Genomic DNA, 12,778 nt, shown 5'->3' with positions numbered 1-12,778 from the left:
AATGTGAATCTCAAAGTCGTTGCATCTTCCATAGGTCGATTTCGGTGGGGGTGGGGACACTTCAATCACAACATAAGCCTAGAAAAAAAGGGCCACAAAACCATGGAATTGCAAGAAAAAAATATATACTGGTATTGCTGGCAAAACGTGCATAAATGAATAGTGGTGAAATTTCCAAGCGTCTTATCCCCACGTCCGAAAGGTCAGTCATGGTCCATGTGCCATGTGCCATCATTGCAATTTTCAAAAGCTTGCTTTGATTCCCTCAAACTCAAATTGCAAGACCTTGGTTGGATTGGATGAATGATGATAATAGCACCTATATCATCAATTAACATTAAGCAGCAGTTTAGGCGTTTTTAAATGCAAAATAAGATGATTACAATTTTAATGATATATTTGTTGAGATAGAGTGGGACCAATCAACCCGGCATTAGTGGGCATGTTATTGTCATGTTCTGGAAAGTTAATCCTTTACTGTCTTCATTTCGACCGTATGTTATGATTTGCTATTCTGCTCCACGTTTCAATCTTCTGGCCTTTACTAGTAGTACCTCAAACACTAGCAATTACGCTAGTACCTTAACACAAACCTACTTCTCTGTGAAACTATTCTCCTCTCACCTATTTAACTGACATCAAACAACTATGTGTTTTTGCTCAGAGGATTCTAAAATTTTGAAGAATTTTTAAATGATAGGTATTTTTTTATAGCGGTACTACATGTACCAAATGAAATAAATTTAAGAAGATTTTTGGAAAACAATTCTTTTAAGTGGAATTTGAAAATAAAAAAAACTATGCAAATCTCCTCTCGAAAATCCTTACCAATTTAGAAAGTCTATTAATTTTTCAGTTAAGTAAATTAATTTTAGAATTTTAAATATCTTAATTCAAATAAAATTGTCCTTAGATCTTTTGTCCAAATACATTCTAAAAAATTTTGAGTATTTTTTTATATACTCTGCATGTCCTTTTTACGTCCTATATTCAAGATTCGTAATTGTTCTTTTCAACAATGTTGTCTCTAAAGTTTGAATTTGTAAACTCCCTTGAAAATGTAATGTATATTACCATTGTACCTAACTATTTATTGGTAAATTTTAAGCATACTTAATAAGAAAAAAAAATGAGAATAGAGAAAACAAAAGAATAACCATTTTCTATCTTAACGCATAAAAATAAACCTTCTATAAAAGAAAATATGAGAAATGAACGTATGGAATTTGAGAATTATGCATTTCAAAAGTTACCTTTTGTATCTTCTTATTTTTTTTCTTTTCCTTTCAATTTTTCATTTCTTATAATGTAGAAACCAAAAAATTGATCTTCTGGGTTGACTTGGTTTGTGCAAAACAACCGGCCCTCTTGCACTGATTCTTCCTGTATTACCATACCATTTGAGATTTTAGCTGAAAGGCATTGACAAAAGTATAATTCAAAGTTAATCCAAGAATATTGCAACTGTCCATGTTTTAGAAATTTGAAAGCAACAAAAATTAAATTAGACGCCGGTGAGATCTTAGCTTATATACTAAATATAATTATTAACCGATCCTCTGTTGCTCATCCCAAAAATGATTGAACACAATATCTCCCTATTCCATGATTAGTTCTAATAGCTCAAACAGTGCGATTAACTGCTTTTGTTTGCCTAACTATTCATTTGGAAGCTCTAAAAAGAGAAGATATGAGATCTTGGGTGGCCAATCAAACAACAATTTGATAATTCCATAAGCAATCTAAAACTCTGGATCAGAATTCCAAACTTCCACATTGCTTGCTCTCAATACTTGGCGTTCTGCTATCTCTTTTTCTATCTTTCTTACCATCACTATTTAGGCCTTGATTACGACCAATGCCAAGCTTTGGTAAACCTCGATTCAGCCCCTCCAGCAAGACACAAGCTTTGCACCATTTCTGTATACCATGTATAAGATCAGATCAGTTTTAACTATACTGCAGACAGCTATCAGTGCTTAAACCACTCCAGTACAAGGCAGAACTTTATCATAAATAAGGCATATCAAATGCATGCTAAAGTTTAAACAATTATAAGGTGTCAGGCAAGGTAAAAGCATCTGTCACCTGGCTAGAAATATAACCACATCGTTCACAGGTTCCCTGCTCAGGCATTTTGGTTGTAGTGGAAATTCGAAAATCCTCACCTGATTTAATGATGTCAAGGATAGCCCTGGGCCTGCAATTGTAAGCCACAAATGTAATCACTATTCAACTACAAAATTTTCAAACTTAACAGATGTGAGACTAGAGCAGGAACACAAAGGTATGAACCTGATTCTCTCCAAATCTTTTATGAATTCACGAGCAAACCCACGATATGCATTTGGAGAATAAATGCCTGATATTTGAACAATACCAACCATTGGTCAGTGCAATATTATGGGATATGCAATGCCATCTAAATATAAGCCTTAACAAAGAAGTTGAAAACTCAAACAATCATAATCCGAAGGCACAAAAAGGAACGGTAAAAAACAATTACATTCGGTGGAGAAGTAGTCCAGCTTCTTGAAATAAGCATACGTGGAGAACTTGTTAAGGTTTTGGCAACCAAGCATAAGCCATAATGAGAAACGAATATTAATAAATTCACTATTGAAACTACCAGAACAACAAGCATTTCAAGGATATATCACGATCTCCTTCTCATAGGTATATTTAAAAGGTTTGCATCTGGGAATCGGTCCATCTTCCCCAGTTATAATTGAAGTGCATCTACTCAGTCTACATGAGTAAAAGCAATTATCTCAGATAAACAATCGATTGAGTCAAAAGGAAACAAAAAGAACAGCCAATACATTACCTAGCAATATCACCTCGTAATATGTTCAAAAGGACAGTTTCAGCAATATCATCTGCATTATGTCCTGTAGCAACCTTGTCAACTTTCAGCAATGCAGCACCTCGATCAAGGGCCTTTAACAAAAACAAAGTCAAACAAGTCATTCCATCCTCAACCACAACAACAATGCAAAGTGCTAGAAAGACAGAAGATAAAACCCCCTAATTGGAGTTGGACTTGGTTGTATATAAATTTGCTAATAGGACCAAGTTCATGAACGAGTTATTGGGGAAGAAGGACCCATCTTAAAATTCAGATGTGAAGGTCTAATCATGTAGTTTCATTAGTACACACCTACAGCCTATCAGAATCAGCAGAAATAACGAAACTGGCAGCTCATATACCTGACGGCGGAAAACACCACAAAATGTGCAGTTATTTTTTAAGCCAATCATCTTTACTATTTCATCCATTGTCCATCCATACAAATCCTTGTAGGAAACAATTTTTAAGGGCAGCCCATACTGCATAACAGACAAGAAGAAGAACCATACATCAAAAACTTCAAACCAATCAAAGCAAACAGCTTGAAACAGTTATCAGGGAAGCATCAAGAAAAAAAAAAGTATCTACTTTTGAAGCAACAAGAATGTGTTTTTTGGAATTAAACTCAACAAGATAGACAAAACTGACCTGAAGTTCATTTCTTTTGACAGTTTCAAGTGAGTCATCCCTGTACCCTGTTATGCCCTCATCAACGGATAAAAGAAAAAGATCAAGGCCATAGTTATGTCGTCGATTCAGTTCCGATAACACATAAGCAAGGACAGTGGAATCTGCGACAACCCCAGCAGTAGATATTATTAGAAGGCCAAGAAGGAAAAAAAAAAAGAACTTGTTGCTATGATAGTGAATGGTGCTTATATCAGCTTATATAAAGAGATTAACCTTTCCCCCCGGAGGCACCGATAGCAATACGCTCACCAGGCTTGAACAGCTGGTTCTCCAAAATTACCTGGTGAATCTCCTCCTCAAACACCGCGTAAAAACACTCCCTGCATATCTTTAACCATTGCATAATTTTAGCATCCAAGAAAATAGAAGACAATGAAATAAACGAAAGTGATCATGTTTGAAATGAACAGTGGAATTTGAACAATGAAATAAATGAAACCCTGCATATCTTGAACAGTGGAATTTGATGCATGTTTGAAATGAATAAGTAGCATACGGATGGGGAAGTTGAAGACAATACCTGCTCTAGGGTTTTGGGTCTTTTGAGGGCAGCCCTGTTCTGGTTACAAACGCAACACAGTCGAGCTCCGGATTTCTTTGGCTTTGAATCGGCTTCCATAAATGACGGATGTTTCCAGAGAACTGCGTCTGAGGTGAAGAATTCACGGTGGTTTGACCGCTTTCCTTAGGCACGAGTGTGGGGTTCAAGACAGAAATGAAACCCGGTAAAAATAAAGCAAATCGTTTGAACCACTTTTTCATATGCTTTATTTTTTAAAGCTTAATCTGACCCAAGAAAACAAATTTTACTTTTTTTCAATTTAAATATAATGTTAATAGGTTCCAAAGTAAGATTTGATTTTATTAATTTCTTCGTATTAAAGTTTTGATATAATTATGAAAGATTATTTGTGATATAATTGTATTTTTTTAGTTGAATTCTAAAAACTTGTATGCTTTGACCAAAAATAGAAGAATATCATAACTGGTCATCATAATTTAATAATAAAATCAATACCAGTATTTCCCACCAAAGAAAAAAAACACACAAAATCTTCTTGACTTCGATTAAAACTGAAAGTTGGTTACCCTAGATGCCGACTTTGAAGTCATTATTATCGGTACATTTTGCTAAATAATTATTCTATTTCATACAAGTCTAATTTTCTTACATTGAGTGATTTTATTGCTATGTATTACCACCAATGCTATTTAAGTGTTTGGATATGAATGTTTATTTTTGTAGTAGGTTGATGCGGGTTCATCTCCGCGAAACATTTCTATTATTTTTAGTACACTCAAGTTAAATACAAAACCTTAATTTATTGAGAAGCTCATTAATATTTCAAAAACCCTTTTTTAAAAAATTGACCTATATTTATATAATTATTAGTATTTATTTGTACTTATTAATCTTTCCAGTTCATTTTCTATGTCTTCCAATTCAATCATTATTGAATAAATTGTAAATAGATCACTAGGGCTGTTTGGCCCCGACGTAGAAGATGAGTAGTTAATTCAAAGAACAACCCACTCTAAAAGGAAGAATAAACGACTGAAAATTATACCACTTGAAGGGAAACAGATGCTGTTATCATGACATTCAATTTGATGCGCAATTTAACAAGAAAAACATTTGAAACAAACAGATCAAATGTTAACTTAAAGAGCATACGAAACAAGCCCCTGCAAGAAAAGCCTAGGTTTGTGCATGGATTCTTGACTACGAGCCATAGAAAAAATGACACCCCACCCCCACTAGTACGAGAGGAGGTAATTAGAGGCAGACCTTTCAGAACTTTAACAAATTATATTCGAACTTCCGTAATGAAGAAGAGCTAGCACTGATCCTCCTCACATTTATCCTGAAATCTTTGACGAATGTCCTGCCGTAGCATCTCTATGTATTCCTGGACGAGTCAGAAAACACAATGAGTTCCAAGCCAATAATCACCAAGAAACATTAGGCAGACTAAATGGACAACATTGTCTTAGTCCTTTTTCCTTCTCCCCATTATGGAAGCATTTTTTAACCGCAAGCGCTTTTAACTGCTAGGAAACACTATTAGACGTTAAAGACTAGTATGAAAGGTCGCACAACCACAGAACCTACCTCAGCAAGACTCTCATCACCACACAACTCACTCAGAAATTCTTCAGTATTCCTCCCATTGTCAATGCCATATACCTGAAATGCAATTTCAGCAACTGCATGGAAGACATCAAAGGGCGAATTTAATTGCTCAATCCTCTGAGCTGTTTGTTGAATGTTATCCTAGAAGAAATACCAGATACAATAGCCACCATGTCAGCATCTCTTACTAATTACACACTAATTAACTGTTAGTTGCTAAAAATAAAACAGGAAATTCAATTAAGAAAAACCTGAAAATCACTATCACAAGGTTTATCAGCTGCATTAGACCTCCTTCCATCATGATGGACCTGCTGTTTAGGTTCTACAGCATGGAATGGCGGAGGTGCAGATGCCCCTTGACCAAGGGCCTGAGAAGCAATAGGCATCATTTGTTGGACCATGCTTGACAGATCAACTCCACCACCTTGTCCTCCTCCCAATCCAGAAAACATGTTTCCAATATCCTGGCTATCAACCTGCTGGGCTATTTGATTGACAGTGTTCATGATTTGTGGACTTTGAGTAAGTTGCCGCAGCATATTCCTAAAAAAATCTGGTGAACCAACACCAGTCTGCTCAGAAACCCCAGCCAATAAGCCATTTATTGCAGGGCTTTGAAGAACTTGAGAGACAGCATTAGCAACATCTAATTGATCATCAGAACTTTGCACTCCTGACGATCTATTACTCTGAATGCCAGGATTACTCGACAAAGAATCATCTTCCACCCTATTCATAGAAGAGCTCTGAGATGCAAGTGACTGCAAAATCTTTTGACCAGTCGTTCTAGCACTCAAGCTCTCATCAAGAGAAGAGCTAGTTGTTCCAGTATCTCTAGTACTGAGAGATGATTTTGCCTGGTTGACCCGTCTCTGACCACAATGATACCATGTTATCACTTTTGATGGTAGTAACATAAATAATTTAGAATGAAGTAAGAAATGACATCACACCTTACGCCCCAATCCTCCCAACCCCAATCCAAGTGGAACAGGTTTGGCATTTTCCTCAGTGGATTTCTGGACACTTGCTGAAGGGTCTTCTGACTTTACCAAGAATTCTCCACTTGAACTTGGAGGGCATCCAACTGTGCCAGTGGATACATCCTTTGAACTCTTACCACTCTCAGTAGTATTGTTACTATGTTCAGCAAGTTGAGGTTGTGACTGATCATTAATAGTAACAGAGTACTGGTTAGAGTACTAAACAGATGGCTGCAAATAAGGTCGTTTTATTTTATTGTGAACAAAGCACACCTGTTCTTCAGTTGTATGAAGATCTGCTAGTAATGCAACCCTAGAATCCCCTGCTCCACTAGCAGCCATATTATCAGGCTGTCCAGTTCCAGCATCATCACCTGCACCAGATACAATATATCCACATCAGATTTTGCTTTGACCCTAAAAACGAAAAGATACCATATGAACAAGTAACATTGTCATTGTTTGCATCCCAAAACCATTCAGTCCCAGCTATCAGATGCAAACCAGTTCTCTCCCTGCATGTTACTAACATACCATATGAACAAGTAACATTGTAGTTATTAGTATCTAAAAACAATTAATAGCCAGCTACCTGATGCACCCTGGTTCTGCCCCTGCATATTACTAACAAGGTCTCGAATTCTTGAAGTGACTTCGGCAAGAGCAGAGGATAGAGATGAATCTGTGGGTGCAGATTGTGCTACACCGGACATTGCACCAGTGGAATGTGCAGGGTGAGCAGCAGCAATAACATTTCGCACAGGAAGAACCCGCATTGGATCAGGACCAGCATTATTACCATGTTCCCCTTGCACCCCTCCCCCATTGCCTGTTCGATTACCAACTGCTGAAACCATAGGAGCCGGTGCGGTGCCTGATAATAATGGTAATTATTAAACAACAGAAGTCACTTTGCTTCAGTTTAAAGAACATTACAGACTGAGTTGAAGCAGATATTACCCACCAGCATGTATATGGATATTAATGTTCCTTGGAGTGTTTCCAATCCCAGCCGGACTTATATTAAGAGAATTTGGTGGAGAATTGGAACTACTTAAGAGGGAGCTGGTTTGAAGGGGAAAAGGCTGCAAAACCACAAATCAATGCTTGCATGATTAGCAGGATCCCAAAGAGAGTTCAAACACTTAAATTAACAGGATTAAACAACATGAAAGTATCTGCAATGCTTGATTGCATTGCTCAGAGTTGCAGTTATTTGACAAAATCGACACAATGCCAATAAATTTTTAGCAAACCTGAACCATAATAGGATTTGGCCCAGAAGGAGATATATATACTGCTGGTCCAGCGTTGACTGAAGATTCCGCCTATAAATTGCATAAAACATTTTAGTGACATGTTACCATTTTAATGGAGATAATAATGCCAGTGATTACATACAGGAGAATGCCCCATACGCAGCATCAATATGGTTCGACCAAGCTCTAAAAGAAGCGCACCTAAATGCTGCATTGTAAGACCTACTTGCGCAGACTCTGTTTGAATTTGCCCCCTCAGTGCAGGATCAGTAGAATTCCTCTCTTGCTCTATACGTCCTGCAATATGCTACAAAAGTTGTAGCAAATTAAAGATGCATATTATCAGATGTTAAACATTTCAAACTTGACAGGAAAAAGAAAAGGTATGTGAAAGATTCAGTGCAAAGAATCCTCAGTGTCAGTTATACACATTTTCCACTTCATAATTTACCTGCATCAAAGCCAAAAGACCTTATATTGCAAACTTAGTTGCAACAATCTTACATGTAATCATGAACTTTACAACATGCAAAAGTTTTCCGCAGAGAATGCCATGATTTTACATGTCTTAAAATGTTATATATCATAAATCAAGCATATTGCTCCAGACATGAGAAAGTACATGGCAATTAAGAATTCGATAACCTCTTTCTCCCGGGTTCTTGGACCAAGTGAGGCAAATTGGGAAATCAAATGAGAACATGTGAAAGAGAATTGACATAGGTTTCAATGGAAAATGGATATAAGGATATAAAATTATATATAGAAACTAGTCTCCAAGATAACACATCAATCCCAACATCATTTTCAAAAACATTACCAATAAAAAGCTTCAAACATTCCGGAAAATAGTTAACTTAGAAACCATAAGGCGTAATACTTACAGACAACGCAGCAATAGCATGACTGTTGAGAAGCTGTTCTACATGTCGCATTACAATGCTCAATGCTTCAGGTGTCGGAAAACCCCGTGCATCCGATGGTAATGCTACCCTTGGTTGCTCTCTTCTGTTAGTCACAGAAGTGTGCAGTTGATAACCTACATAATGCAGCAGCAGTTATTTACTATAACTATTTTTCAGAAAAGATCTGTGAGTTAATGCCTTTTAAAATATCACCATTTGGAGAATGTGCTTCCATGTGGTTCATAAACTCTGAGAGCGTATTTAAAGAATCAGGAATTGGCTGGAGAAAAAGGAAATTTTGGAATTAGATAACAACCAGAGTATAATCTGCTAGAAAAATGAATAGTTCATTTGTACAACCGAATTAAGTGAAGGAACGGGTATTGGTGCAGCAGTAAGAGGAACAGGAATGAATTGAGTAGCGGCTGGAAATGATTGGGGAGACTGTGTCTGAATTCCTGCTTGGTTCTCACCACCAGGCCCACCACCACGCACTCCATCTGTTGAAATTCCTTGAGGAGCCTGAAAGAGAGCTTTATTTAAGCAGTATATACAGATTATTTAATTCCTTTGAACATTCTATATAATTGTCCACTTAAGAAACCGGAAGTAATATCAATAATTGCTTAAACCCTACAAAACCATTACATTCTTTTCTAGTTTCCCTCAAGCAACATCTGAATCATTAGCATGTACTTTAGAGTTAATAGTAAAATTTTCTTTTTTTTAAAAATTGATATTCTTCAAGCTGAAGCAATTGTGAAAACAGGAAGGAGACGGGGAAATATGCATTGAGTGAAAGGCAATCATGCCTTTTCTAAGCCACCCAATGTCAAATGTTGAAATCAAGCATTACTCACAGAGGTTGAAGACTGCCTGGTGGTACTAGTAGCAGAAGGCTGGCTTCCAACTCCAAAAGAATTTAAAACAGCCCCAATAACCTATAAGTCAAGTAATAAAGAATATCACTGATTTCACATGTCAATTAAAGAATGAAACACACTTGACCTGAACTGAAATGCTCCACAAATAAAATAAAATAAAGAAAATACTCACCCTAGTAAGGTCTGGAATAATGCCTTCACCTTGATCTCCAACATTAAAGGTCCCAAGAACCACACTGTGCAAGATCTGCCCAACACGATTATGAGGAATGCCTGCACTGGCATCATTTCCTGCCAATTCATTTTTCAATTAAATCTTGATAGCCGCAGCTTTTAGTAAAATGCTCTGAACTTCACAGACCAGACAAGCACCAATGTAAATATCAATACCTTCATTACTGTTATTTCCATTTGTATCTCCTGAACTTGTTTCAGACAAAGGTTGTGATTGTGTTGGCTGTCTTTCAACTAAGTGCAATGTATCACCATTCTCAACATCTAAAACCAGTGAAGGATTTTAAGGCACAAAGTGAACCACAACTTAGACAGAGTTGCAAACTTGCACTTGATGTTGTGATACTCATATCTTGATTTCTCTTTTTCAATAACTATAATTATTGACCAGCTACCAAATCTCCCATTAAGTACAAGGTATTGCTTTACCACAAAGGTCACATCCAATATTTGGGTAAATGATTATTTTCAATTCTGGCATCAATAAACATGAACTGACTAGGAAATAGAATAGTTGATCGCTTGATGCTATTTACTTTGTAATCAATTTGGAATGATAATATGATGTAGAGTTGCCCAAGTTTTGCATGGTTGATAGGATAAGAACATATGGTATAACTACTAACCAAAAATATGAAAGGGATAGCAAGAGAAAACAAGGGAAAAGAAAACCGCTGCTTAGACTCGCTGCTTGTAAACGTAATGGGTCAATTTGCATAAGCAGCTACCACCAATAGCTGTCTACATATTTTGTTAGGAATAAAACCAATCTGAATATAGAACTATTCTACAATCCTAGTAATGCTATAAATACACGCACCACTCATGCTTCAAATTACAGAATTCGGATTAAACTGTTCAATAACATGGCATCTAAGAAGGTCCAGCAGTGAACTGCAGATAGAAAACTTTTAATTTAAAATAAATCTGATTAACTTGCAACAATGAAATTCTCTAACAACATAAATAATAGGATACGATATCCAGAAAGGAGATGATCATCCTTTAAGACCTTTCCCCTAAAAATCAGCCGCTGCTGACCAACTGGAACACCAATTGCATTAGCTATTCTCTCCTTGAACAAAGAGACTGATGTCTGAATACATCCAAGTAACAAGTCATCAGCTAAAAGTTGGATGAGGCACATGTTTCTTAAAAATTAAGGCCGCACTGAATTGCAGGAAAATATTGAGAATGCGTAAGCTAGAAAGCAAGCGCTTACATTTTTTTCAACATGAAGACTACATATCTGTGAATCCAGAGTCTTGACCCTGAGCTCTATTAGTGCATTCGAAGATTCCCCAGAAACATTGCCAGTAATCAGACCCTCATTAGAGTGCTGATCTGCCATAGCACTTCAACAGCTTCTATCACCTAGAACAGCAAAAGAAAAAGTAATACTTCTATTTCCATCCTTATTTTTCCCTAATTCAAATTCCTAAGGTAACTATCATCAGCCAAAATGTACCAAGTTCCAAAAAATGTTGCTATCATAATAAATCACCGCCCAAGGTCAGAAGACAGTTATTTGTCTAGTTTATTCTCTAATTATCAAATGAAAAATATTTAGTTGTCTAGCAAGACAAATAAGGAGAATGGAATAAAACAAAATTATAACATCTCTTAAAAAATAAATGCTCTAAGGACTGTATCTGCATTACACTAACAGCTTTGTTGCAACTTTGGAACTTCATCTATCAATCCATTTGAGCATTAGCAATATACTTTACCTCAAGCAATGCATTACAACTTACAAGAAACAATTGCTTTTGCAATGGTTAGCAAAAGTCAAGGTTCCTATAATTTTAAGGTACATGTTTGTACAACCAATATAATAACCAACATTGATTTGATTGTCTTTTTAATAGAAAGGGAAAAAGAAAATTGCTCAGTGTAATGCCAAATGCAACAAATCAGAACCGATGATCCCATCAACAATCAACAATCACATAGCAATCGCCATATAGAAGAACCTAGAACTAATCAAATAAGATAAAAATAAACCAAGAGAAAGAATTATCATGAAAATGCGCATTAAATCAAATCCTTCAAAAACGACAGGGCTAAAAGGGTTAAGTCCAAATCTAAGAACCAAGAAGAAAAATAACAAGGGAATCAAAAGCACGAACCTAACTGGCGTGCGGGGGTTAAAATCGAAGAACTGAGAAATTCGGTTTGACCTATGAAAAAAAAAGCAATGGGATGCGTACAGAAATGGACGGGTAGGGTTCCCGAAAATCGCAACGTTTAGGAGCGGACGAGGCTGGCTACGACGATGCCAATGGTGCCTTTGTTTATCATTAGCCTATATTTAATCCCAGAAGAATTTTACTGGAGACCAGGCAGCGGCGCATTTCGTGATGCGGACGGGAACCGCCAACATGACGTCGTTTTTCTGTTAGTCGTTACTTACCGCTCATTATTTTCAGCTTTTTACGTCCTCCATCTTCACTTCACTCCGCATTCTTGGGCTTAAAAGAATCTATCAAGTTAAAACTATTTTATGCGCCACGGGGTTACTAGCACGAATTAGCCAGCCCATGTCCCTAAAACAAGTTGAACCCCAGCCCATTGTAACGTTAAAATTCCAATACTCACTACGCCATTAGATTATTATGCAGCTTCCTAGCTTGGTACATTGGTTGTTCCGAATCATCAGTTATATCGATACTGTTCCACAAAGAAATAGACGCATTATATTAAATACTTTTGTATATGGCTTAAGTTAAAAAAATTCTTTTACTAAAAACTAAAATATTAATTAAGTCCTTAAAAATAAATATATTTTATTGAGTCTTTAGCGAATAAAAAAATAATCAATTAGGTTATTTTATT

The 12,778-nt window shown here is 36.4% G+C and overlaps 2 protein-coding genes across 3 annotated transcripts; both read right to left on the bottom strand.

Annotated features, from left to right (window-relative positions):
- Nucleotides 1-1,515: 1,515 nt before the first annotated feature.
- Nucleotides 1,516-4,329, bottom strand: LOC107905668 (cytoplasmic tRNA 2-thiolation protein 1). Its single transcript, XM_016832368.2, has 10 exons — nucleotides 4,062-4,329; nucleotides 3,755-3,869; nucleotides 3,500-3,642; nucleotides 3,211-3,330; nucleotides 2,828-2,940; nucleotides 2,656-2,748; nucleotides 2,507-2,547; nucleotides 2,296-2,362; nucleotides 2,089-2,200; nucleotides 1,516-1,920 (listed from the first exon to the last, which is right to left on the bottom strand). Exons 1-10 carry the CDS (start codon nucleotides 4,158-4,160, stop codon nucleotides 1,756-1,758), a joined length of 1,068 nt encoding a protein of 355 aa, XP_016687857.1. The 5' UTR covers nucleotides 4,161-4,329; the 3' UTR covers nucleotides 1,516-1,755.
- Nucleotides 4,330-5,077: 748 nt separating this feature from the next.
- Nucleotides 5,078-12,412, bottom strand: LOC107905667 (large proline-rich protein BAG6). Of its 2 annotated transcripts, none has more exons than XM_016832366.2 (18): nucleotides 12,073-12,412; nucleotides 11,166-11,317; nucleotides 10,922-11,039; nucleotides 10,100-10,207; nucleotides 9,882-10,000; nucleotides 9,686-9,766; nucleotides 9,186-9,347; nucleotides 9,039-9,105; nucleotides 8,805-8,959; nucleotides 8,063-8,227; nucleotides 7,918-7,989; nucleotides 7,626-7,746; nucleotides 7,254-7,535; nucleotides 6,935-7,035; nucleotides 6,632-6,844; nucleotides 5,927-6,550; nucleotides 5,655-5,816; nucleotides 5,078-5,451 (listed from the first exon to the last, which is right to left on the bottom strand). In XM_016832366.2, exons 2-18 carry the CDS (start codon nucleotides 11,292-11,294, stop codon nucleotides 5,380-5,382), a joined length of 2,751 nt encoding a protein of 916 aa, XP_016687855.1. In that variant the 5' UTR covers nucleotides 11,295-11,317; nucleotides 12,073-12,412; the 3' UTR covers nucleotides 5,078-5,379. The 2 variants fall into 2 exon arrangements, with proteins under 2 accessions (XP_016687855.1, XP_016687856.1); XM_016832367.2 differs by having other exon boundaries at nucleotides 12,154-12,406.
- Between the last annotated feature and the right edge of the window lie 366 nt (nucleotides 12,413-12,778).

The sequence above is a fragment of the Gossypium hirsutum genome, chromosome D05 (assembly GCF_007990345.1).
Source record: "Gossypium hirsutum isolate 1008001.06 chromosome D05, Gossypium_hirsutum_v2.1, whole genome shotgun sequence".
NCBI classification, from domain to species: domain Eukaryota; kingdom Viridiplantae; phylum Streptophyta; class Magnoliopsida; order Malvales; family Malvaceae; genus Gossypium; species Gossypium hirsutum.
Note: the sequence above shows the minus strand (reverse complement) of the source record. Positions and strands in the feature narration are given on the sequence as shown.

Coding starts and splice junctions, on each gene's coding strand:
- LOC107905668 (XM_016832368.2), bottom strand. CDS start 4,160: ATGGAAGCCGATTCAAAGCCAAAGAAATCCGGAGCTCGACTGTGTTGC. Junction 2,749..2,827: donor TTACGAGGTGATATTGCTAG/GTAATGTATTGG, acceptor TTACTCATGTAG/ACTGAGTAGATGCACTTCAA. Junction 2,201..2,295: donor AAAGATTTGGAGAGAATCAG/GTTCATACCTTT, acceptor TTACAATTGCAG/GCCCAGGGCTATCCTTGACA.
- LOC107905667 (XM_016832366.2), bottom strand. CDS start 11,294: ATGGCAGATCAGCACTCTAATGAGGGTCTGATTACTGGCAATGTTTCT. Junction 9,767..9,881: donor TTATTCCAGACCTTACTAGG/GTGAGTATTTTC, acceptor CTTGACTTATAG/GTTATTGGGGCTGTTTTAAA. Junction 6,845..6,934: donor TTCATACAACTGAAGAACAG/GTGTGCTTTGTT, acceptor ATTAATGATCAG/TCACAACCTCAACTTGCTGA.